The sequence below is a fragment of the Rissa tridactyla genome, chromosome 20 (assembly GCF_028500815.1).
Source record: "Rissa tridactyla isolate bRisTri1 chromosome 20, bRisTri1.patW.cur.20221130, whole genome shotgun sequence".
Taxonomy (NCBI): domain Eukaryota; kingdom Metazoa; phylum Chordata; class Aves; order Charadriiformes; family Laridae; genus Rissa; species Rissa tridactyla.
The window spans coordinates 3466558-3492363 of record NC_071485.1 but is presented as its reverse complement, the minus strand read 5'-3'; the positions used below and the strand labels follow the sequence as shown (position 1 = coordinate 3492363).

General features: G+C 45.0%; 2 protein-coding genes across 4 annotated transcripts; one reads left to right on the top strand and one right to left on the bottom strand.

Annotated features, from left to right (window-relative positions):
• Nucleotides 1–611: 611 nt before the first annotated feature.
• Nucleotides 612–12161, top strand: IKBKB (inhibitor of nuclear factor kappa B kinase subunit beta). The gene is made up of 21 exons (XM_054224895.1): nucleotides 612–778; nucleotides 870–964; nucleotides 1686–1803; nucleotides 2536–2605; nucleotides 3981–4069; nucleotides 4552–4641; nucleotides 5007–5131; nucleotides 5468–5575; nucleotides 5892–6021; nucleotides 6469–6663; nucleotides 6907–7021; nucleotides 7408–7531; nucleotides 7780–7931; nucleotides 8046–8107; nucleotides 8458–8567; nucleotides 8827–8876; nucleotides 9410–9509; nucleotides 9743–9890; nucleotides 10102–10229; nucleotides 10964–11054; nucleotides 11614–12161. Exons 1-21 carry the CDS (start codon nucleotides 674–676, stop codon nucleotides 11680–11682), a joined length of 2274 nt encoding a protein of 757 aa, XP_054080870.1. The 5' UTR covers nucleotides 612–673; the 3' UTR covers nucleotides 11683–12161.
• Nucleotides 12162–12427: 266 nt separating this feature from the next.
• VDAC3 (voltage dependent anion channel 3) lies at nucleotides 12428–25241 on the bottom strand. Of its 3 annotated transcripts, none has more exons than XM_054224903.1 (9): nucleotides 25119–25241; nucleotides 21768–21839; nucleotides 20610–20659; nucleotides 17293–17445; nucleotides 16313–16365; nucleotides 14731–14958; nucleotides 14367–14517; nucleotides 13161–13218; nucleotides 12428–12924 (listed from the first exon to the last, which is right to left on the bottom strand). In XM_054224903.1, exons 1-9 carry the CDS (start codon nucleotides 25195–25197, stop codon nucleotides 12833–12835), a joined length of 936 nt encoding a protein of 311 aa, XP_054080878.1. In that variant the 5' UTR covers nucleotides 25198–25241; the 3' UTR covers nucleotides 12428–12832. The 3 variants fall into 3 exon arrangements, with proteins under 3 accessions (XP_054080878.1, XP_054080879.1, XP_054080880.1); XM_054224904.1 differs by lacking the exon at nucleotides 25119–25241 and adding an exon at nucleotides 22813–22924; XM_054224905.1 differs by lacking the exons at nucleotides 20610–20659; nucleotides 21768–21839; nucleotides 25119–25241 and adding an exon at nucleotides 18655–18771.
• Nucleotides 25242–25806: the final 565 nt, after the last annotated feature.

Below are 25806 nucleotides of genomic sequence, written 5' to 3'. Positions count from 1 at the left end.
CCAGAGAAGCTGTGGCTGCGCCATCCCTGGAGGGGTTCAAGGCCAGGTTGGCCGGGGCTTGGAGCAACCTGGGCTGGTGGGAGGTGTCCCACTAGGCAGGGGGTGACACTGGATGTGTCCTTCCAACACTTCAAGGTCCCTTCCAACCCAAGCCGTTCCATGATCCTATGAAGCGTGTCACCATGACACCCTGCAGCAGGCCTGCACCCCCTCACGGGACACACCGCTGGCCCTGCTGCGGTTGCACTGCATGCCCCTGCCCTGGCACCGCGGAGCTTAATGTTGTAGGTACGAGGACGCAGAATCTCAATGCGACGTAATGCACGGAATAGCGTTTTGGCTTGGGTGGCAAGGTGGGAGCTGAGAAGAATAGCACGTTTCAGTACACTTAGCAGATTTTACAGAAGCCGTGGGAGGCAGACAGCAGCTCCGCTATTCTCCTATTTCACTTCAACAGCCCTCGAGCTCTACCCTTTCTACCCGAGACCCTGACTCCGGGGAGGATGGCGGCCGCCACCACGGCGACCACTCTGCCCTTAGCGACAGGGCCGGAGGCCCGCGCCCCGCGCGGCTCCTTTAAGGGCGGGCGGGTGGGCGGGCGCCCGGCGCCGGAGCCGGAAGCGTCGGCGGAGGCGGCCGGGGCCCTGTAGAGCCGGAGCGCGGCGGCCCCGCCATGAGCCGGCCGCCGGCCCTGCAGGCGCAGACCTGCGGCCCCTGGGAGATGAAGGAGCGCCTCGGCACGGGCGGCTTCGGCAACGTCATTCGCTGGCACAACAAGGTAGGCGGCGGCCGGCCCCCCCACCTTCCCTCCCGCCCCGGCGCGGCCCGGCCGGGGCCCGCGCTGAGCCCGGCCCGTGCTGTGTCCGCAGGAGACCGGCGAGCAGGTAGCCATCAAGCAGTGCCGGCAGGAGCTGAGCCCGCGCAACCGCGACCGCTGGGCGTTGGAGATCCAGATCATGAAGCGGTAAGGGGGGCGGCGGCCGGCCCTGGCTCCGGCGCTGCCGGCCGGGCTGCGAGGAGCCGGGGCCGCCGGGGCGGGGCGGGGCGGGGTCGCGTCAGCGGGCGCGGCATCGAGCGCGGGTCTAACGGCTGCGCTGTGGTAAATGGCGGGAGAGGCTGCGGGCGCCCGGCCCGCCGCGAGGGCAGGTGCGCGGTAAGCGCACGCTGAGGAAAAGCTGGCGTTGTGTTTGGTCAGTCTCGGGTCTCAGGCCTCCTTCGGCACTTGTGCCACTGCCTTCTGCGTTGGAACCGTGCTGCGGCATCGCTGCCCTTCTGCCCAGCCTCGCCCAGCCTCATGGCTGTGCTGGGTCATCCTTTGGGGCGTTGGGTTGGTTTTATAGGATGCAGTGGTCTGATTGCGGTTTGGGCCTTTTCTGGAGGGTGACAACAGACTTTGTCACACCTTGGCAAGGCATGGTCCTGTAGCGCCTGGGCAGGTCTTGTCCATGTGCACTGAGGGAATGCACTGACTGCATGTGAAACGCAAGGAGTCAGGATGACATTAGGTCCATGAAGGATGGATGAATTGCAGACCTTTAGAGTTTCTAAAAGGACCAATGTCCTTGTAGGACTTTGCGTGTTGACCGTGAGCAGGTGAAACTGCATAGCTGTTGCAGAACAATTGTCTTTCAGGTGTCACTCTGGTCACGCTCATCATGTGTACTTGCCTCATTTCCACTCCTCAGGCTGAACCATCCCAATGTGGTAGCTGCCCGTGACGTCCCCGAAGGGATGCAGAAGCTTGCACCAAATGACTTACCATTGCTGGCCATGGAGTACTGCCAAGGTGGAGACCTCCGCAAGGTGAGGTCCCTAGGATGGTGACCAAGGGCTGGATCAGCTTCTCAGCTGATCCTAGGGTTTCTAGTGAAGTTTCCCTGTAAAACCTGTGTTTTCACATCCTGATGCTTCTTAATTCTTGTCATGGCACCAAAAGGTTTTGGTGGGTTGGTCCTTGATATTATGTTCAGCTTTTGAAGACTTAAATGCTTTATGAAGTTTTTCATGTTTGTTTGGCTGCAAGTGACTCTGTGAGGAGTTTGCACATAGAGGATGAGGGCATGTGTAAGGGATGTGCAACAGGATGTGAGTATGGCTAAGACCATTGTAGGGCATGGTACGTCTGTGGGCTATACCCTTCCTGAGAGTGGTTAACTCCTATCTGTCATAGGAAAAAATAACACATTAATTCTAATCTTACTGTTTTTCTAACCTTTGCTGTAATCTGCCCATAGATAAAACCCAGAGCTTAGAGTTGAGATTTGAGCTGATACGGCCAGGCACAGGGGAAATGGCTATGCAGGATGGAGCACGTAGAAGGAAGAGAACGGGGATGACACTGACTTCTTTCACCCACTCTTTTCCCGTGCGGTTAGACCAAGGCCCAAAGCTGTAATTGCTCCTACCAGAGGTCACAATCACGTAGAGTTTTGTGCTTCTAGAAGTTGCATTGCTGTTACTGGAACTTCTTGTATCTGTGAGAGTTTGTGGGACTGTGAGCCTCGCTCAGGATACAAGAGGGATGTTTTCTTGCAGTACTTGAATCAGCTGGAGAATTGCTGTGGTTTGCGGGAAGAAGCTATCCTCATCTTGTTATCTGATATTGGTAAGTGGTAGCAGTACCTTCAGTTGTCTGGACTATGGAAGCCCTTTCAGTGCCAAATCCACTCAAAGGATACGCAGCAGTGACCTTAATGACTCCATCTTAAACTGACCTTTGCAGAGTATGCTTGTTTCCTGTCTTGCGTGACCGCCCTCCCTGCTATGGCGATCAGGTCTTGGAAATTCTTGAAGTTTGTGGGAGATAACTTCTTGTCACAAGTACTCAGCCAACTAGGAAAGATGCCCTCCTAGACTTGCTATTTTGTGAATAGAGAAGGAGTTGTGGTGGTGGGTGGCTGTCTTGGCCACGGTGATTGTGCAACGGTTGAGTTTAAAATTTTCAGTGTAATAAGAAAAAAAGGACAGCAGAGTTGCTACCCTGGAATTCAAGACAGCAAACTTCAAGCTATTCAGGGAGCTATTTAGTGGAGTACCCTGGGAATCTGCTTTTTAGAGTTTAGGAGTCCGTCAGTGCTGGTCAGTTTTTAAGAACCACCTTTTAGAAGCATAGGAGCAGGCAATTCCAGTGTGTTGTAAGTCAAGCGAGCGGGACCGAAGAGCAGCTTGGCTGAACAGGGAACTCCTCGTGGAACTCAAGAGGAAAAAGAAATTGTATGATCTCTGGAAACAAGGTCAGTCTTCGCAGGAAGATTATGGAGCTGTGGTTCATAAATGCAGGGAGAAGACATGAAGGGCCAAAGCTCAGTTAGGGTTGAAACTGGCCAGTGTTGTGTCAGACAACAAGAAAGTCTTTTTAGAGTCCGTTAATAGCAAAAGGAGGTCTAAAGAAAACATTGGATTGATACTTGTTGGAGAAGGTCACCCGAATAATTGGGGGCAAAGAAAAAGTGGAGGCATTCAGTGCTTTTTTTTTTTTTTTTTTCCTCAGTCTTTAATAATACTGATAGACCTTGGGCTCCCTGGTGCCCTGAGTCAGAGGACCACAAGTGCAGGAACAGTGATATTCCATTTGTGGACGCTGAAATTGTAAGGGACCAGCTGTATCAGCTGAGTATTCACAAGTCCATGGGGCCTGACGGGATTCACCCCAGAGTACTGAAGGAGCTGGTGGATGTTATGGCAGGACCCCTCTTGATCATCTACCAAAGGTCTTGTAAGTCTAGGGAGGTCCCTGCTGACTGGAAGCTAGTTATTCCGATTTACGGAAAGGGTGTGAGGGAAGACCTAGAGAGCAAACTCTGTTAGTGTCCAGAAGTGCTGATGCTGACTTTTCCTCTTGCACTTGGTGTTTTGTTGTATGTTTGATTGTAAGGGATTTGACCCAAAAGCCATGTTTATACTAGGTAGAAATGAATCCTTACTAAGTTCATGCTAGGTACTGTTAGTTCCACTCTTACAAGTAGCTTTTTCTGTCTCAGCTTCTGCTCTCAGGTACCTTCATGAGAACAGGATCATCCACAGAGACTTGAAACCAGAGAACATTGTGCTGCAGCAAGGAGAGCAAAGGGTAAGCAGGAACCAGATGTCTTTGCCTGCCCAGACTAGTAAGTGTAAGAGGAACATGCATGTGCTTCATGCAGTTACAGTGGTCCCTCTGCAAGAGCACTCAACACAGGATAACAGCTAGCTCAGATCCATGTGTCAGATGAACAGTATTCTGTGTGCTGCTGAGATGAAAGGTTGTATTAGTCTTCTGATAACACCCGACGTTTTGACTTTCAACTATTAAGGAAATAATCAGACTGTACCATTTGACCAACGATCTGAATTAGCAGTAATGTCTCCAGCTCTGTGTGTATCAAGCCAATAACAACTTTACATACTTTGTGGTTTTAGGAATCTACAGGAGCCTCCCATTTCCACTTCCACCTCTTTGTTGACACCTTTCCTGCCTACCTTCGAAGAGCTGAACCTTTTCTTTCTCTGCTGTATGGTGTGCTTTTAACAGGACTTCTCTCCAGTGTTCTTATTCTCTGTTGTGTGTTTCAGTTAATACACAAAATCATTGACCTTGGTTATGCTAAGGAGTTGGATCAAGGTAGCCTCTGCACGTCCTTTGTTGGGACTCTACAGTACTTGGTAAGGAAGGAATTCAGCTAGAAGAGCAGCTACCACTTTGCAGTCGGGATGGGGTTGACTGCTATCAGGCTTTGGGCTGGGAAGAAGTACTTGTCCTATTACGGGGTGCGTTTGGGATGCTGCAGCTAGCAAAGGTGGCTTTTTTGCTGACACTGGTTTTTCACAGTGTCTGCTAGCTCTGTCTGTTATAAATGAGAGCAGGAGTGACAATAACCTCTGCTGTTCACTCGGAGAGGATCTCAAAGCTCGTGAGAGGCAGAGCATTCAGCACCATCTTTGATCTGTTGTAGAAACGTTAGTGAGCTCTTACGGGATAGAGCAAAGAGATGGGTGGCGTTGTCTCATGTGTGTGTAAACTGTCTCAGGCTCCAGAGCTGCTGGAACAGCAGAAGTATACGGTGACAGTGGATTACTGGAGCTTTGGCACACTGGCCTTTGAGTGCATTACAGGCTTTCGACCATTCCTACCCAACTGGCAGCCAGTGCAATGGTGAGTGAGCTGGGGACAGGTGATAAGAAGAGCGCGTACAATGCCACTGTCCTGTTTACATGAAGAAGTGTGGGCCCTTGATTCTTAGGGTAGTATCCCTATGTTCCTTGCCCTTCTGGAGGCTGACTCCCTTTACAGGAGTTTGACCTAGCTGAGCAAGTTCAGCATTCCTGATACTTGCTCTTTGGGATCAGGACTGACTCCTGCAGGGCAGGTAGCCAAAACCAAAGTGGCATCTGTATTAAATACCTCAAGAGTAGCTTTAAGAGCCTACTAACAGGCAGGCTGGGAAAGGCAGGTGATTATTTCATCATTGTACTTGCTTGAATTCATTAGGCATACAAAAGTGCGACAGAAGAGTGAGCTGGATATTGTTGTTTCAGAAGACTTATCTGGAGAAGTCAAATTTTCTAGCAGTTTACCCTGCCCGAACAATCTAAACAGGTGAGGACTAGAAATCTGTTATGCCACACTGGGATAAACTGTTTCTTCTGCAAAAGGACCAGGTTTATATTATATACCTTACTATGTTAATCTGTGAATCAATTGAGCGCATGACACAAAGAATGCTTGTGTCCCTTATCAGACTTGTGTAGTTGTGAGTCACTGTTTCTGCCTTCTAAACACTGCATTTGTGATCGGGGCCGGAGGGAGGAATGGGGTGGGGAAGCTGTTTGTCAGTCCTCTTGCAGGGACCAGGCCGTATGGTGACTGCAAATGCACTTTTACCTCTTCTGATCTCCTTGTTCTGTTCCTTCAGTGTTTTGGCTGGGAGACTGGAGAAATGGCTGCAACTCATGTTAATGTGGCATCCACGGCAGAGGGGTACAGATCCTACATATGGACCCAATGGGTGTTTCAAAGCTTTGGATGACATTTTGAACTTGAAGGTGAGCAGTGGGTCTGTATTACCCTGAAAAGTTTTCCAGAGAGCAGTTGTCTGTAGCCCATGAGAGAAGAGGCTTGAATAATAGACCTAGGAGGAGCAGTACAGGATCTCACTTAGCTGCCTTCTGATGGTTTGTGATAGGTGCTTTCCTCGTGCTTATTTGAGGTCAAATACTCCCTGAGCTTGTTGGGAGTAGCAAATAGCTTCTGTATGTGCTTGGTTCCGTATTCTGTGTCTGAAGCTGTTTAGGTGCCATGTGGCCTCACTTCCAGTTGATGGAGGACAAGGACTTCGGCATAATGTTATGAAGTAGCTGTGAAGTGACTTTTTGAGCCCTGCGAGTGCTTTGAACAGTTTATCAGTGGCCAGTGTCTCAGTTCTGGTATCTCTGCTTGAACATGACCAATGTATCTTTATCCCTTCTCATGTCATACTACTCTTCTTGTAGCTGCTTCATGTTTTGAACATGGTTACGGGAACTGTGCACACCTACCCTGTGACGGAGGAGGACACTCTGCAGACGGTGAAGGCCAGGATCCAGTCAGATACAGGAATCCCAGAACAGGACCAGGAGCTACTGCAGGAAGCTGGACTTGCATTGTTTTCTCAGAAGTTGGCCACTAAACATATAGCTGACAGCAAGGTGAGTCTGGATACTCCCTTCCTTGCTGTTGAGTGAATCGGCAGGCACTGCTCTAGCTTAGCACTCCCTGCTGTTCTGGCAGGCTTTTGTCATAGTAACCACACAGACCTAACAGCCCTTGCAGAACAGACACCCTCTTGCCCTTGGCGTTCAGTCTTTGGCTGAGGAGGAATATTCTGTTTATGGTGTTACTGAGGCTTGCTTTTTCTGAGAGAACCTAGTTGGGTCTTTTGTCTTCTGCAGGTGAATGATACCGCAGCTGCAGACACAGACCTCCTCTTCCTCTTCGATAACCAGAAAGTGTCCTATGAGGCTCAGGTTGCCTTGCGTCCTCATCCAGAAAGTGTTGACTGCATCCGTAAGGACTTTCTCTAGCGTGAATGTGAGAGGTTGTCCATGTTGAGAGGGATGCCTGTGTTCTGTATCATGTGCAAGGAGTAGAGAGCGCTTTGGCGTATTGGGGCTGAAGGAGCAGTAGAACGGACTGGCATAGCATTCTTTCAATTTGTCAAAATAACTGAGGAAAGGAAGTGTTTGATTTTGATATATTGGGGAAGCTGCGTAGGGGTTAGCCAACTATAAGCTTTGCGAGAGGTAACATGCCTCTGAAAGGAGTGATGTTTTGATCTGGTTTGTCATGTGATAACACTATTTATAGGCTTCATTCTGATACGTATGTTTCCCTCCCTCCCTTCCTCCCCCACCCCCCCCCACCCCCACCCCCCCCCCCGCCTCTTTTTCCAGTTCAGGATCCAAAGAAGAATCTCCACTTTTTCCAGCTGCGGAAAGTGTGGGGTCAGATCTGGCACACAATCCGGATGCTGAAAGAGGATTGTAACCGGCTTCAGCAGGGGCAGCGAGCAGCCATGTACGGTGGCAGTTTCTCTAGAACACTTATTTCTGCCTTTGCTAAGGGAAAGAACAGGAATGGGACCCTGTTGGAAGGGAAACCCTTGAGTGGAGCTGTTAGCAATTAATGAAAAGCTGAGTGCTCTGTCCTCTGACACAACTGCTTTTGTGCTTATTGCTACACTCTGAAGTACCCACTTTTGATATAAGTGGAAGTCTGCGTTTTTAGTTTGTGAGGGTAACAGGACCTTTTTCTTGTCCGTGCAGGATGAATCTATTGCGTTACAATAGTACCCTCTCAAAGATGAAGAATTCTATGGCTTCCCTTTCCCAGCAGCTGAAAGCAAAGCTGGACTTCTTTAAAACAAGTATCCAAATTGATCTGGAGAAGTATAAAGAGCAGATTGAATTTGGAATTAGTGAGTATAGCATCTGGCAAACAGAGGTCTTTTTATGCCTCTTATTCCCACAAAGTATCTACCTTTTCTTGTATGAACCTGAGAAAAGCAATCGCTCTTCTTTCATTCCTGTAGCTTCTGAGAAGCTGCTGTTTGCCTGGAAAGAGATGGAGCAAGCTGTGGAACTTTGTGGGCGGGTATGTTTCTAAACCTAACTGCTTATCCTAAAGAAAAACAGGCTTGTTCTTTTCCTTTTTTTTTTTTTTTTTTTTTTCCTGCATTGTCCTACCTTAAATAGAAGCTTCTTGCGTCTAGGCTGATTCCAGATGTCACATTGCCTTGGTTTGGGTGGCACCATTTTTGTCCATTGCCAGTACTTCATGAAGCTTACTGTGTTCGTAAGGCTTAGGGGAAAAAGGGACATCTTTGGGAATGCGAGAGGAGATTTTGCAGTGGTTGCTCTTGGGTGTCCTGCTGTCCCAATCCTGGAGGCAGGATAGCTGAAACGGGGATGTGGAACATAGGTTATGTTCTGCCCTGTTTTCAGGAGGATGATGTGGATCAGCTAGTGAAGAGGATGATGGCCCTGCAGACAGACATTGTGGACCTGCAGAGAAGCCCACTAGGTCGTAAACAAGGAGGAACACTGGAGGATTTGTGAGTTGAACTACCATGAACTTCAGATGCAGGAGTTATTGCTAGCTAAGCTTATTCACTGCAGGACAATGAAAGTGCTATCTCTTCAGCACAAATTATGGAGACTGGGAGGACTTTGACATTGAGAGACAGTTTTTGACTCCTTACCTGTCACTAGTCTGAAATGGCAGATTGGTATATAAAAGACGAGTTCTTGAACTACTTGTTTGTAATTTAGGTTCTAGAGCAGTCCTTTATGTTCTGTGCCTTTGTCTTCTAGGGAAGAACAAGCCAGAGAGCTGTATCGGAGATTGAGAGAGAAGCCAAGAGGTAAAAGACTTAGCTCAGGCTTGCTTTGTGTGGATAGTAACTTTGGAGATGCAATAATGAGCACTGAGAAAACTTTCCCTGCATTCTAGGCCTGCCCATACTCCTCTAGCTGCACGTGGTCTCTACTAGACTTGCCTTTTTTTGGAGAGGGGAGTCAGTTTTAAACTAGGCCAGCCTTGCTTTCTTGGCGCCTTCTGAGCTCTTCTTGAAACTCCTCTGGAGCTTTTCTCAGTAAGCCGTTGCTGCAAGCATATGCTGCTGCTTCTGTGTAGGAAGGATGAAAGACATAGCTGTTCCTTTGCGCAGCTCTTCGGCCCCAAGGCATTATACCCATCCTGACAACTCTGATTTCCAATTCTCATCATTTTGAAGAAGGTGGCTAAAATCCAGTGCAGTTCATCCCATGCAGACTTGCATGCCCTGAACTCGGGATGTTTCAGGATTGAAGCAGCAGTGGAAACAAGCCACTAGGAATCCTCTCACTCTGTCGTATAATTCTACCTTTCTGTGTAATATTCTGACTCTCATTCCAGATCAGAGGACAAGCGGTGACAGCCAAGAAATAGTACGGCTGCTCCTACAGGCAATCCAGACCTTTGAAAAAAAAGTCCGAGTCATTTATGCTCAGCTCAGGTGAGCCTTGTAGAATCAGCTTTTATTGGAGGGTTGAAAAAGAAAATGCTTTCTCTCAACCCTCCAATAAAAGCTGATTCTTTTTCTTTTTCAGTAAGAGGTTTTGTTCTAGAGATTTAAAAACCAGCATGTACAGCTAATGAGATCTCAGTGTGTTATAGGAAATAAGAAGCTTCAGAAATGCTCCCCTACTGCAGTTGCACATGTGTGATCTGATTATTTTTTTTTAATAGTAAAACCGTAGTTTGCAAGCAGAAGGCACTGGAATTGTTCCCCAGAGTGGAGAAAGTGATGAATCTGATGAATGAAGATGAGGAAACAGTTGTTAGGCTCCAGGAGAAACGACAGAAAGAACTGTGGAACTTGCTGAAAATTGCTTGTGTAAGTAAAATAAAAACTTCAGTTTAACCTGAAAGTACGGTTTGTAGCACAGGTTACTGAAATAATTAATAGTAAATTTAATATGTCCTATGGTTCTTTTCTCTGTTATTTTTGAATTGGTATTAAAGCCAAGTTTCAGGCTGTCTCATACTCCTGGCTGCTGGAAATTAGTGGAAATAACTGCAGTCTGAATCTTCTGTGTTTTCTTCAGAGTAAAGTACGCGGTCCTGTTACTGGCAGCCCAGAGAGCATGAACACATCACGTCTTGGTAACCCTGGTCAGCTGCTGCTGCAGGTCCCTTCTGGAACCTACAATTTATCAGAATCTGTCAGGAAAAGGTGAGGCAAAGCCTGGAGTTCTGTAGCTGCTAATGCTAGCACTACAAAGCTGTGGCTCCTGCTTTGTGAAATAATGACACACAGGCTTTCTCACATTTTACGCTTTGTGTTCAGCTTCCATTATCAGTCTTCTCTACCTAATAGCTGGCCTTCCTGGGGGGTTGTGAATCTTCCTTATGAAAAACAGGGAATAATGTACAGCTTCACTTCCCCCTGCCTCGATAGGTGGGGGGGTTGATTTATCTGGAATGGCTGGCTCACTGGAAGTAAGTTGCCAACAGGAATTGTTGGAGCATTGTCATGTGAGGTGATAGCAGCTGAGCTATATCATAAAGGAGAGACTCCTATAACCAAGCACATGTAGTTTGGTCTTGCTTAAATGAACTGGATCACCAGTTGAAATAAAAGACCTTGGTTTTTTTATTTGTATGTTGCTTAATCCTTTAGTTTATAGGCTGTTTTACAACTTTTTCTCCATCAACAGTGACTCCACATATTAGGAACCCAGCTCCAACTTGGAACATGCTTCCTTTCCCCTGTCCCATTAAATCTGGGGATGCCACTGACTTTCCCAGTCGCAATATGAATTACCAGCTTATGAGCTGACTGGTAAAGGTTAATATTCTTCAGTGCTCGGCAGTATTCCTGCCAGAAATATTTCTTAAAGGTAGAGGCAGCATCTCTTTAAACAAAACTGCCGTGGAAGATAATTGTGTAATAATTGTCCCTTTCAGTGAGGAGCTATTGCTGGAATCCCAGAAACTCTGTAGCCAACTGGAAGATGTGATGCATGACACAATGAAGGATCAGGAGCAGAGCTTCATGGTAACGTATTTTATATTCTTCTATAAATGGACTGGGGAAGCTCATGGCTTCAAACTTCTGCATGTGTAATACGGCTAATAAAAATCTGCATGTTACTCTTTTGGAGAAGGAGAGTAGGAGTTAGGGGAGATAGAAAGCCACCGTTGCCCAACTTGAACTGCTGACCGACATATTCCCTGCTTGCTGAGACCAGGAGCTGTGTGCTGGGGACTTAAGTTGTGCTGAGCAATAAATGATGGGGGGAAGGTGCTTGGCTGTTGTACAAAAATACTGTAAAATTGCACTTTAAAAATTGGGACGGTTTTGTGGTGGCAATACAGTGGTGGGCAGGGATACTTATTTAATGAAACAGACTATTGAAAAGAAAGTTAAATATTAGAGAAAATAAGTAGCTTAAGGGTTTCTTTTACTGCAGTTGCATGGTTCATCGCAAAACCACATTGACCAACTTGTTCACAGTAAAATTTTAAAATCTTTTAAATCCCTTCCCCTTTATTCTGGACAAATCACAACTGTAAGCTCTTGTCGAACTTTGTATTTCTAACTGTTTATTCTTTAGGCTCTAGATTGGAGCTGGCTGCAGCTTCAGGTAGAAGAAACAAACAGTCCAGAACAAACCCAGATGTAAAATCACTTCAGTTGCCTCTGAAGACATGCTACTTTAGGAAGCAAACTGTGAAGAGCTGCTGCCTCTGAGAAGGGAATTTCAAGTGCCTCCTTCAACTGTCACTGCTTATGTGACACATGTGGCCTAGCTCTTAGTATCCACCTCTCAAACACTTTTTTTCACAAAGATACAGGGAACTGCCTGTTCTAACTGCTTGGGAAAAGTTCTTAATTGTGCCTTAAGACAGCAGATATTCTTATCCTCTGTCCTGATGTATCGTCCCTTAGGCATCACATGTGGTTGTTTTGCTGCCTTTTAGGCTTTCTAATGGACAATGCATGCAATCAGCTTGCACAGTCACTGGTAGATGTCACCTTCCTAATACACTTGAACTGTGAACTTAGCTTCTTAAATTTGCTGATTTGCACTTTTTTCCTTAAGTGTAACAGTGGTACTTACCTAATACTTGTTTCCTATATGTGAACGAAATTATCTAAAAACCATGTATTTGGTCTGTTCTTTTTGATATCCTCAGTAACACTTTAATGTAGCTGCTTTTACCGTACAGGTCTCTGAAACATGAGAGGTGTAAGGATATGATCCTAGAGATGCCAGAGAAGAAAATCTTGTGTGCACATATAGTTTAGCAAAGCATTTGCAGATTATCTATTAACCATGCTTACAGTTTAAAAAAAAACCAACCAGAAAACACTGCTGCATGGAACATAGCTTTTCTGAACCTCGCTGAGAGACAAGACACACCAAATCACGTTCCAACTGTGACCAGTTTATTTCATTCTGATGTAAACCCAAGTTTTCACTACAGCAGAGACCACCTTTTGTAACAGGTTGTGAAGTATAGGACATGCAGGATGCAATATAATAATGGTGGGGAGAGGTGGGGTTTTCATCTGTTTTTAGGAACAGAATAAAATACAGGAGACTGAAGTGAAATGTGGCACAAACATCACGGCTTCCATGCATGCCTTCAAGTATCTTCCTTTGATGTGCTGGCACTCTCTGCACTTCAATGTTGGGTTAAAATGATTCTTTGGAAGAGTAGAAAGTTCACACTTCTTGAAATTTCAGAGTAATATTAAGGCCGAAACACACTGGGTACACTTTTCCTTCATCTTCCAGAGCACCACCTGTTGTTCTACTTAAAGCTGCATTAAGCTTCCAGCTCAAATCCCAGCCCAACTTTGTGACCTCCAGCACTGAAATTCTTGCCGTCGATCAAGCCCGAGAGGGTCAGCTTTACACCTAGGAAAGAAGTAATGAGACCCTTCACGCACTGATATGCCTGGACAATGCCCTCCCTCAAGTACTTGAGCTTCACTGATGTGTCTTAGTTGCTATAGGAACTTCTGTACGTACACATCCTTCTGTGAGTCTATGTAAGCTTTCTAGCTAATTTGTTTATCTGTTCTGTTCTAGAGATGGCAGTAAAATAACCCACAGAGCAGTACTATTTGCTGCTACCAGTTGGACGTACATACCTGGTCGGAGGGCATGAGTGTAACCAATTCCAATCAGGCTGGCATTATTCACTTTAGCCTACAGCAAAACAAGAAACCACACCATTTATACACTGTGTATAAGTATTCAGCCAGAACCGTCTTAGCACCCTGAGAAGGTGATTTATGCAGTAACTCCTCCAGCTACTTGTAGACTAACCTCTAGCAGAGGCATATTCCAATCTTGCATTTCTCCTCAAGAGTTTCCAGTTTAAGCTGTAACGGGCTTAAGTAACAGTTCCAATCTTTCCCTCAAATTATGACCATTATGCCCGCATAAAATGCCACCCTGGCCTTCACTGTCCCCAGCAATGTCTCTTTATATCCTTTAAAGGGCTAGTTACTACAGTCCCTTAGTAGCCAATGAAGTCTGTCTTGTTCACAGACCCCTGTTCACAAATTGCTTAGTAGTGATTTTTTTTAAAGTGAGCAATAAATATTTGAATATGCATACTCATTTTTGCATTAGTAAGTTTTGAGCTGTTTACAATAGTATTTCCCATCTTTAATTTTGGCTGAATTGTCTTGGAACTAATTCTTGTTTTAAGGCATAACAAATGTTTGCTGCTTCAGTTCTTAGTGTTAGAACGTACACATAATTAGTCTTATTCACTGTCACTTCCCTGTGGACATGTTTTGTCTCCTGAACCCCTCTCTCTCTTTTTCTCTCTATTAACTCAATAGTGATACTTAAACTATTTTGGTTTTTTTGGCTCTAACGTTTCTGCAAGAATTTGAAAGCATCGGAAACAACACTTATCCGAGGACCTCATCTGACTTTCAAGTGTTAACCAATTGTTAGGAGAAGCATGTAAGCTCAGTTGAACTTCCATCCTTTTACTACAGTACAGTTTTACATTCTGCATTAGATAAGAATTACAGAATTAAAAGGACACTGCATCCTCTCATTACGTTTTGAAAACACATCTTGCTTAGTCTCCAAGCACACTACTCAAGAGTAGCAACTACTTCACCATGGACAAAAGAGTGCTTTAGATTTTTTTTTGTCTTTTTTTCATTGTTTCACAAATAGGATCTGAGTCCCAATTTAAATTTGAACCACAACAGAAGCCACAGTTTGCCATGTGCCATACTTTCTCAGTAACTATTTAAAGCAACTACTTCATGCCACAGATTTTCAGTATTTAAGGGAGCTTGAAATACTTGTCCTGGTAACAAAATTCTTACCACAATGGAAGTCTTCTCATCCAGTTGGTACTTGGCAGCAATACCAAAACGCGTGTTGTTACTGCCAGCGGTCCATGCAAGATTCACTGATGTCTCAACCTTATTGTTAACCTTCTGATAAATAGACCCACCAAACTCGGTGCCATCATTCCTGTTTGTAATAGATGCAAGCGTGTCAGAAGACAGCCAAGAGTTGGAAAGTTGCCCCCATTTTAGTTGTACTGAACATGAAAAAACCAAATATAAATTATTTCGAAACAAGTCAGCATGCCCTTCCACCGACCTGCCTTTCACCTAACTCCATTAATGCTCAATATTCATTTAGTCCTCTGATAATGTTTTTCTAGGCTCAGATAATACTTACACATTAGTATGCAGCTGAAAGTCTCCTGCCTTATATCCCAAGGCAAAGTTATTTTGCGAAAGCTTAGACTTGGCTGTATCAAAAGCCATCTGGTAGCCAGCAAGCCAGCCTTCGTAGCCCAACACTGCCCAGCCATAGATGGTTGGTCCAGAGAGATCAATGTCTATGTTGCAGCCTAGATTTACATATTCTCTTTTGTAGGAGGTCTTCAACTTTCCACTCTTCTTCCTGCAGAGAGAAACGTGCCATTTTATCCCTGGTAGTATACAAGTATGTCTGTCCCTTAAAGCCAGTTAATTAAATGACTGTAATGCCTACTCAACAGCTGCTGAAAGGGCATGGGATAAGGGTAATAGGGGTATTATGCGTATTTACGTGATGCCACTTTTTCTTCCACCTTCTGAAACTGCTTAAAATCCTCAAGAAGCAAAAAAAGACAAAAGCATTTCTGCTTAACGCTCTAAAAACCAGCAGGTTTCAAATTTTGTTCTCCGCAAGCGAGTGCACTGTGTTACGGCATCATCAGTTTCTTTCAGGAGCATTCATGACATCCTGCACCGACAGCTGGCCTTTCTGTCCCTCAGTGACTTTTTGTCTGCTCGGTTTTCTACACTGTTCCTTCACATGCAGTGCTTACTTTCCTTCCTTCTTCACTGCTGGATGCCAGCCTCCGCTATTGAAAACAAACTTCCTCATCCTCCAGACATCATCCATGTTGTCAGTTTTTTTCTGTCCCTCTGGAGGAGCCTCTTCCTCTCTCTCCAATGTGTCTTTGTGCTCATTTTGCTATCAGTTCACACTTAATGTAACTGAGGCAAAGTTTTATCACTTCCTTAATCCTCTTCCCAACCTCCTTTCTCTCCTGCTGAAGACACAGCAGAACACCATGCTGCCTGTCTCTCAAACCCAGGCCTGGGGTCTCATTTTTGACTTAGCTTCTAATTCCTTACATCCAAGCAGCATTTCAAACTCTCATTTTTCCAATAGGCTCTCCCCACCAATAAACAAATACCGGGAATTATTTACAAAGCAGTCGCAAGCTTTGTGCATTATCCAGACATAAGCACCCCTCCTTTTCTCTGCTGCCTACCAAAAATAATTACATGATAATTGAGAAAGACAAAAAAGTGCTATTCCACTGCCTATCATAATACCTCCTCATTCAGTTGTCCACAGACATCTGCCCAAAAGCATAAGGAAAAAAAATAATTCTGCTTTCTGCAGAAAAATAATTCTGCCTTTTGGACTGAGTTGACAGCAGTAGGACTACCAACAGCATCACAAAGATGGTACAACTTAAGTAGTCCACATTCAGACCTAGCTGTTTAAGGGGAGAGTTCCAAAAATATAGTATCTACTGCAAAACAACAAATTTCCCAATGGCCAAAAAGCTGAAGCATCATTTTTAGCAGACCTCGTCCTTCTGAGCCATTATCCATTGCCTTCAAAATACTCCACGGTGCCTGCAGCATATTCTACAGTAAATTTTGAGCATTTACACAATGACCAGAATAAGCATTTCTAATTAAAAGTTATGGGAATTTCAAGCACCCCTTAGATAAAAGTAACGGATAATATTTACCCTGTGTTTGGTACAAATGTAGTGTCAAGAGCCACCTTCAATCCTTCAGCCAACTGCAAAGAAAAACAGAGACATCTGCTCAGAACTCCACTGAAGGGTGATCTGTTACGTTCCACTACCATAGCTCTACTTCTGTCTAAAGAGAAGACAAAACACGACCATTGTGTCTCCCACGTTTTACAGTGAAATACGAAGATGCGATATGATGAGGGATTAAAATTTGGACTTTTTCTCCCCACAATGAGGCCCTATAACAGCACACGCTTTGTAGATACGTTATTACAGGAAGATTTCAAATCTAGTGTTGACCAGAAAAACTGAGAAACTGTGTCAAAGAAAGAAAACTGTTCAGTTCATGTTTATTTATTCCCTATAGTTCCAATAATCCATATGGTAGCTCAAGAATCTCAGAATCTCCAGGTCTTCTTTCAAGACACAGCAGTACTTCACAGGCCAAACCATGTACCTGCCCCAGCCTTCCCATCCTTGTTTTGAGCTGGACAGTATCTTCCATTTTAAAGCACAGGTAAAAGTGCAAAACAGTAACCACAGAAGTTGATGGCCATACATGGCAGAGGGCACCACAGAACTTTTACTACCTTTGCCACCATCACCCTACGCTTCAAGCATTAAAGCTGATAAAGCGTTTACTTACATAAAGCTATTACTTTGAAAAAGAACTGTGTGTTTTGAGAGTGCTGTATGGTAGTAACCCTTTGTGTAAGCAGCGCCAGGCTGCAAACACTAGTCTTTCTCTTCAACCTTACAAAATATATTCAATCGCAAGGCAGCCAAACTTAAGTCCTTATGTATGAGAGGAAAACTACGAGACCCCTCTTTTGTTTTCCCTGCATGACTGCAGCAGTGACAACTGTACATAGCTAGAGTGCATCTTTAAACAAAACCTCCTATTTGGAATGGATAAGGAAGCATCGTGAATTTCGGGGTGGGGCATTTTCAGAGTATCTTCTTCCTCTTACCTGATCCTCCATGGAAACCTCTGTTCCCAATGTGTTGTCTGTGTTCCATTTCTGGGTGAATGTAAGTCCATAGTCTTTGATCTTATATTTGGTCTCTAGACTGCCTGAAGCCTTGCCCGTGTCTGTGTTGGAAGAGCCAGTTGCAGTGAATTCCTGCCAAGAGCATAATATGAGTTTCAGCACTCTGATATTTAATTACATTCGTTTCTTCCACTTGTCAAGTGCCAGCACTCACGCTTGCTACGCTTAGGCCTTTTAAAAGAACTCTCAAAATCCTCCTCCTCTTCCCTATAGCCACCAAAAATAATTAGTTTTGCATCATAAAATGCTACTCCTTTTGGCATCTCTGTTCTGGATATTTTTTTTATTGATGCGTGCTGATAAGAGCCCTAGAACTTGCTCAGGTTGGAAAAAGCATTATTACACAAAGGCCTGACATCTTCATTCACTTTTCATCTGCATTGTGATTTGATTACCTGCTCCCCCCCTCTAATTTTTACTGCACTTTTTTCCTACCTTAACCACCAACCTCCCCCACACCAAACCCCCTTTTTCTGCTGCCTTTTTTCCACTCCAAAGTGCCAATTGTTATTTCAGCATTCCACAACTCACTCTGTACCATCACATGGATCCATATCCAGATACAAGAAGATACCCACGTGGAATACAAAGCTGCTTGTATCCTTGGATTTTTCCTCACAATCTCCTCTAATTCCCTTTATCATCTTACATCTTATCATTAAATCATCTTATCATTTATTATTATTAATTATTATTAATATTAATTATTATTATTAACGATCATCTTATCATTAAACAGCACCCATTAGAGTCCGTCTGGAAATCCACTCTCCCTTAAGAAAAGCAATACTACATCCAACTTATGCTGCTGGATGAATAGGGAAAAAAAAGGTGATTTTTCCTCTCACTTCTCTAAACATCTTATGTGTTACTTCCTCTTCGTTCTTTTTTTTCTTTTTCCGCCTTTCAGCAGAGAAAATGTCTTCTGGAGAATGACGTTCTTTTCCCCTTCACAGTATCAGAAAGTAACCTGACGCCAGTGGCACGCTGACATCTCTCCAGTGCTAATGCATTACTCTAACCGCACAGCGGTTTTGTAACAATCTAGCCAGCTAGCAAATATAGGTGATGCAGATCAGGATGCGTTAGACTACACTTTTAAGACATAATCGCTACACACTGCTCTAGTGTCTCTTCCACAACTTCAGTGTAAAGACATCTCAAACCTGCATGAGAATTCAGATGCAACTTTCTTCTGATCTTAGGGCGGGTAACTGATTAAAACGGCTCGATTCGTTTCTCAGACCAAAGAGAGGAAAGATTATAAAACACTTTTCTTACACCCAAAGGAAAAAAGCCCCGTGCTGTTGTATGATCAGAAGCCGAAGGATTTTGCCAGGTGTCAGAAATGGATCTGCTTCTGGAAGCAGAAGGCACAGAGCCAGCATCTGCTGCCATCAGTCTTTAACCGTCTAAACTAGAGATGTCTCATCAAACCACCTCATGTCGAAGCATTTCTTGAATTTTTTGTAACTGAAAATCAAACCCATTCTGGCTCCATGTCGCGCTCCAGTCCGAATCAGCAGCTTCTCATTGACCTAGCTGATGGTGGCTGGCCATCTTCGGGAATGCCATGCACTTATTAGGCCAAACCACTTGCAATCTGTGAGACAGTTATAACCAACAGACACTACCATTGTTGTTTGCTAAGTCCCCAGGAAAGACACACAAAACATTTCTGTATTATAACAATCAGAGGCACTATCAGTACCCAAGTCCGAATTAGATCTCACACTTTGTTTCTAACCTCGTCTCCATCGCCAAAACCCCATTTTGTTGCAGCAGAATGCTCACGAGAAACACCAACAAGCACAAAACCTAAAGCAACAGACAACTGTAGCAATACCATACTTATCTGGTTTTCCCTCCTGCTGTTTTTACAGTGTTCTTATTGTGGATTGTTGGACAAAGATTGCAAATGGCTTTACATACACGGATCATACAGCAGATTAAGAGCTATGGACACAGTCAAACTTCACGACATGGGTGATAACATGACTAAAACCCACGGAACAGTTTATGAACGACAGTATGCACCACAGAAAACCTCATTAGACAAATACATAAGAACCAACATGCCAAGACAGTCACTATTCTTACCAGCTGAATAAACATCCAACGCAAAAGGTGCATGGAAAAGGAAAAGCCCATTTTAGAACTTAATACAGTTGTTCGTGTTCCGTCACATTCAGAAGACAGCATAATTAACCATTAGCATATTATCCGAGTATCAAAACTTACAGCCAGGAAAACTATGCATATCATGAGATGTCAATAACTGGTAGCAGTCATAGTATATAGAGACCACATAGTTCTTCATGCCTACACATTCCGGGTGCACGCTGTGAGTAATCCATCAAAAGCTCCACTGAGACAGAATACAGTAATACAAAAGGAATTGCTTACACCATTTGCGTGATAAGATTGCAAAAGAAGGGGGGAGCTAAGGCAAATATGGTTATGAAGTAGGCTGAAAAGCAGCACAGCTTATCAACCATAACAGCATCAAGCGGTAGCACACACAGAACTGAGACTCAGTGTAAGAATAAGCTTATCTAGTAAACAACATATGCCCGTGGTTAAAGACCACAATCATGAAATCCATTCCTGGTTTTGCCAGCCCCTCTGTGAAATCACGAGGAAGCTCCACTTCTCCATCATTAAAGTGGGGATCGTAGCATTTTCTAGTATCTGAAGTGCTCAAGCTTAATTAACGTCCATAAAATGCTCTCAAATTCTACACAGAGGGTACTGCAGGAGGACTATTTAGTTTTAATTAAGTCTTGCATTATAAGCATGGTGGAGATGAGTGAAATTGAAGTTAAGTTAAACCGTGGCTCTTATTTGCCCCTTGGCCTTTTGGATAAAAAGTCAGTTTGGACTCAAAATTCTATAAAAACCAACAACAGCAGAGAAACTCAATTGCATTCATAAGCAGAAATGAGAGCTATTTAGGGTGAAGAAATTCTTTTATGTTTGGGATGTGGCCGTGGGAACGGGGAAGAAAGCCACATGTCCACAAGAAAATGTGTGAAAATTCTTGCACACCTCAGGAAAAGAAGTACCATGGTGTCGGTTCCATGCGTCATTATAGAAATACCTCAGTCAGCTACAGGTTTTAAAATGAGAACTGAAAGAGACACGCAACACCTGCTAGCAAGTTACTACCACCAACCACTTCAGGAATTTGTCCTTCCACTGCAATGCTGGTGATGTTGGAAGCCCACAATACTTACCACCCCACTGGAAGACTTGGTCTTCAACTCTAACTTAACCATTCCAAATCCTGGAAACAGAAGAGTACATAGAGCAAGGCTTATTTCCGACACTACCAGTACAGCAGGTAGGTTAAACTGACTTGAAACCTGTTTTCATATTTCAACAGTTGTTGATCTTGCTGAGGAATGTCTGAAGGAATTTTGCCAATTCAAAGTGGGCGGCCTCATAATTTATAGTCATTACAGTCACTCACCATCAAGTATCTCCCCCTTCTGCAACTACCTGCAGCCTGGGACCAATCCACACAGTTACCATTTCTTCTAATTTACTCAATTTACTTTTATATTTCTGATTGCAGGGCAGGAATTTTTCTTCTCCCAGAAAAATATCTTTCAACTTACTTCAACCAGTGCCGTATACAGAGATACTATTGCTTTCTTCCTTTTTGTCGTGGTTTGGGCAGGGAAATACCTGGCCCTTGCACAGAGTAGAAAGGCCTGAAACAACTGACCCTAAAGCAGGGAACCCGAGTTGAATTTTAGCAAAGCCTGAACTCCAGGGTGTCAGAGACCAGACCACAGTAGTGCTTTTTAATTTTATGTAGCGTATGGATTTGGGATATAAATGCAATCTTTATTGCACACTCACAAAACCAAATAAAAAACATCAACGCTTTTAGTACTGCTCCAGGAAAAGGGACAAATGTCAGAATTTATCCATTTAAATTATTTGAAGAGGAATACAAATGTTGTGAAATTATTTCTGCTATAGCTATGACAAGAGGCCACTCTGATTAACATAAAGATCATTCTACCTCAGGAACCGGTTTGTTGCCACATATGGTCTCCTCTGTCAACCTAAGTGACTTTGACTGATTTAATGCCTCTAAATACAAAAATTGCAAGGTAAAAAATGCAGCATTCTTCAGAGACTGTTCTGGAGTGCATCGTAAGGTCAAACTCATAACTTTCCCCTTTAACTCTTCAACTATTGCAGTATTTTCACGATACGTGTCTAAAGTTCAAATTCAAAAGGGGCTAGATGCCCTGGGCCTGTGCTGAATTCCTACCACAAGGTATTTAGGGGATCTCTGGGGTACTAATATTTTTATTGACATTCTCAAGATGCCTAAGAAAAAATATGAAAGGTTATCAAACCACCGTTGCATTACTTACCATATCCCTTGTTGAATACATCCCTGGCAGACTTTCCCAAGTCACTGTACGAGGGTGGGACAGCCATTGGATCTGAAACGTATCAGAAGCTGTAAGAATCTTTGGTTTAAAAGCATAAAATCTAAACTACATCTAAACCATTTATAAATGTCTACGACTAGTACCCTCTGTGTTCTTCACCAATACAGAACTGCAAGACCTTTGAAGAACGGTCATCAAAGTCATCCTTGCATCATCATTGCTTTGTCAGAAACAAACAAACTTCAATTCAAAGAAGTAACGAAAGATGATCCGTTATCTGGCATCACTAAACCCCAGGAACAGCATTACATTCAACTACAGGTAACTGTTCAACTACTTTGGAGGACAAAAATCAAAAGGACGGCCATGTAATATTACAGCTCGCATGAAATATTTAGTGTTAGTTACCACAGTTTGGGGATTTTGCATCAGAAAATCCACATTAAAAGAAGCAGGAAAACTCTTCCCCAGTGGAAAACTAGTCTTCCTCTTCTAGAATAAGTTTGCATAAATGTAAAGGCACACCTGCTCCGGAAAAGAAAAGCTATCAAAAATGATGCTTTTGTTTGATGTTAAGGGTAACCCTTTGCCATTTAATCCTTCCTACAGCCGATGCATTTGTTGATATTCTTCTCTGCAACACCTGACACCCGAAACCCTGATCCCCAATTTGTTACTTAGACCATACTGAAAGACTAATCTAAAAAGTAATAATGCAGGCAAAACATGTAAAAATCCCTAAAGTCATCACTTCTCTTCCACCATTTTAGTTGCTTACTGATGTACTCGGTCCCTTTGTCACAAATGCAACAGTCTCTGTATTAAGCAATTACGTCCTGTTTTCAGATTGGTAGACATCCCCTAAAATGAAGCACTCAAGTAATTTACATCCCATAGCAGGGAAACGCTCTACATTCAGTGACTTAATAACTAACCTGCATTATGTATCTATCAATACAGGGACTCCATGATCCTTACGGGTCCCGTCCAACTTGAGATATTCTACAATTCTATGAATATATACCTGTGGGTTTAGAGGATCTAAAAAGGCAGGACATGACTTCAGGTTCCTTATCTGAAGATTAGTACATAAAACAGGTACTTCTCAGAATTACTATGTAAAAAGGCCTTTTTACCTGTCAAACATGGAGGGGAAAATTACAATCAGTGAATCATTAAATTGACAGAAGAGATACAGAATGTGCACTTTTATGACAGCATAGTTTAAATTATTACAATAGTTTTAGCAACACAGCTATGGAACAGAGCATATCCTTCTTTTAAAACCTTGTTTTTTCACACAAATCACTGAATTCAGAAGTTTCAACTCACTTCAAATTTGGGGCTCGGTTTTTTTTGGTTTTGCTTGGGGTTGTTTCTTGGTTGGTGGGTTGGGTTTGGTTTTTTTTTGTTTGTTTTGGTGTTTTTTTTTTTTTAATAGGTTTGTCAAAATAGTTCAACTTACTGAATTCAAAAGCTTAGTAACAACTTTTGGAGCAAGGCTGATGCTTAGGCATTTTAACATGGTGATACTCTAAATACGCAGTAGCTACCTAACATGGTCTTGAACCTCAAACTTTTTTCCCCCCCCAGCAAAAACCAATATGAAAGATAACTCCCTGCATAAGAATTCACACAACACACAAGCAGATTTTTTTTTAAAAATGCTCTTTAGTCACAGATGGCTTTCAGGGCACTGTCCAGCTATTGAAAACATGACAGGAGCACTCCATTATCATATGGACTTGTGGCTGGCCTCCAAACCACATAACCTATTCTCAGTGAGAAGTTTGACAATGATTGGCGGTGAGCCACAACGTGTTTTGGGAGTTGAGACTGTCCTATCCAGAGTTTAGAAGACATCAGTCTACTCTAACTTTCAAATTATGTGGAGATGTTACATGGAACAAAAGCAGGATTCTGAAAACATGCCACAGCCCAACCTCTTCCATGCTTTGTCTGCTGCCTCGCAGATCTTTCTGCCTCCCTGCACACAAGGCTTTAGAAGACAAATAACAACAGAGTTGACCACCAAGCTGTCCTGAGGCTCTCCTCATCAGCTCCACTGGACACGCTTCAAGTAAAGGAAGGCTTTACCACCCTGTTCAGCACCTTCTCAACCTAAATATCACCCTTTTTTGGCTGACCCTGTTCTGTTTATACCTCATTGTCACAAGGCTGTTGATCGAGACATCTTGAATATTGTGAGCCTGTTTGCTCTCCCAACACGCCTCTTCTCTTTACACTCTACAGCTGTATTTTCTGTACTCTACGTGTTTTGATGTATATGTTAAATATTATGCAAGTATTTAAACACTATTTAAAAAGAAAAAAAGAAGAAAATTCCTCAGGCTAGCTCATTCTTTGCTAATAACAAGCAGCTCTACTTGCAAGCCAGAATTGTTGAGAAGAACTGAGCCCACAGTCCCACAGCTATTAATACTAAGTTTGAATTGGTCTCCAACCAGCTGCGACAACAGCAGCCAACAAAACGCAATGTAAAGTGGGAAAAGAAACGCTAAGCCAGAGATCTAGAACTAAGCCACAGCACTCATTTTAAGCACCTTGTTTTTAAACAAAGCCTCCTTAATCTTGTGCTTTGATTTTCCCTCCTACAGCAATTAAATGAGCACAACAATGAAGAAAATATATCAAGGAACAGGCTGGGGGCAACTGTACAGCAGACAGCGAGCCAAGGTCTGCGTGCAGACTGCCAGAAGGTAACACCGGACTGGAAACGTCAAAGGAGAAATAAACACGGCAATACTCGGCCGCCCTACGGAATATAAACTGGGGGAAAACACGAAAAGAAAAAAAAAAGCAAAGCACAAAAATCGTACAGAAGAAACCCGAGAAGACCCTCGCTGCAGACGCCCGCTCCGCTCCCACCGAGGCCCGGGGCCGTGTCACGTTCCTCCTCCCCGCCCCCTCCACCGCCGTTACGGACGCGCGTTACGCAACGGGTAACGGAGCGCGGCCCCGCCGGACCCTCCCGCCCCGCCGCCGCCTCTCCCCAGCCAAACGGCGGCGCCGCGGGAGCGCTCGGTCGCTGCTGACCCCAGCCGCTCGCGTTCGTGCTTCCCGGCCGAGGAACGGGAGCGCTGCCAAGACCGCCCCCCCGCCCGCCCTCGCAGGGCGAGAGCCGGCCCGTGCCCTCAGCAGCCCGCGGCCGCGTCACCGGGCCCGAGGACGCGGAAGCACAGGCCAGAGCGAGCGCCCGGCAACCCCTCGGGGCTCCGGCGCGGTCCCTCCCGGAGAGCGCCACGGACCCCGGCGGGGGCAGCCGCCCCGCCCGGCCCGGCCCCGCCGCAGCCCGGGCCCCGCCGCTACCTGCCGGCCGCGCTGCCTGCGGGTAGAGGTCTCGGCGCCCCCCAGCCCGCATGCGCCGCGCCGCGCCCCCGCCGCGCATGCGCACCGGCACGCCTGCCGCCGCGCCGGCCCCGCCTCAGGGTCGCGGCCCGGACGCCGTACACGCCCGGGGGAGGGCTCCTCAGCGCCCGGCCCCCCGCCGCTGAAGCGGCCGCGCCGATTCTGGTCCCGGCGGCCCACGGGAAGTTGTAACGCCCGCTCGAGGTGCGCGAGGGGGAGAGCGGTCAGCGGGCCCGTCCTAACGGCCTCCCCGTGCTCGGCCCGCGGCGGCTACGGCTCCTCCCAAACCCCGCGGGTACCGTAACAACGCCAGCCCGGTCTCGAACTACCGCTCGGACACAGCCCTCGGCCGGCGCCGCTATCGCCCAGAGACCGAGGAAGGACAGGCAGGCCCAGCTTTGCCGTAAGGCCCAGCTTTGCCGTAAACCCTGACAGAAGGGCGAAGCCACTATCGCTGACAAACCCCAAACGCTGGTCTGTGTATGCACAAACAATAGTACTGTACGTGCCCGGTTACACAGAGTCCCTATGACATGCACAAGGTTTGCAGCCATTGTCTTCCGTGATTACCAGATATCTTGCAGTCCAGTTCTGCAGGAGGAGGAAGGAAAGAACTGTAAGTAACTCACAGCATCCCAAACAAGGGCCA

What these genes read in the sequence shown, in the direction of transcription:
- IKBKB (XM_054224895.1), top strand. Translation starts at nt 674, where the DNA reads ATGAGCCGGCCGCCGGCCCTGCAGGCGCAGACCTGCGGCCCCTGGGAG. An exon ending in AAGGTGGAGACCTCCGCAAG is followed by an intron (nt 1,804 to 2,535) that starts GTGAGGTCCCTA and finishes GTTTTCTTGCAG; the next exon opens with TACTTGAATCAGCTGGAGAA. An exon ending in TCAGAATCTGTCAGGAAAAG is followed by an intron (nt 10,230 to 10,963) that starts GTGAGGCAAAGC and finishes TGTCCCTTTCAG; the next exon opens with TGAGGAGCTATTGCTGGAAT.
- VDAC3 (XM_054224903.1), bottom strand. Translation starts at nt 25,197, where the DNA reads ATGCGCGGCGGGGGCGCGGCGCGGCGCATGCGGGCTGGGGGGCGCCGA. An exon ending in ACATTTGTACCAAACACAGG is followed by an intron (nt 14,959 to 16,312) that starts GTAAATATTATC and finishes TTCTCTCTGCAG; the next exon opens with GAAGAAGAGTGGAAAGTTGA. An exon ending in TTTCAGCTGCATACTAATGT is followed by an intron (nt 14,518 to 14,730) that starts GTAAGTATTATC and finishes TATTACAAACAG; the next exon opens with GAATGATGGCACCGAGTTTG.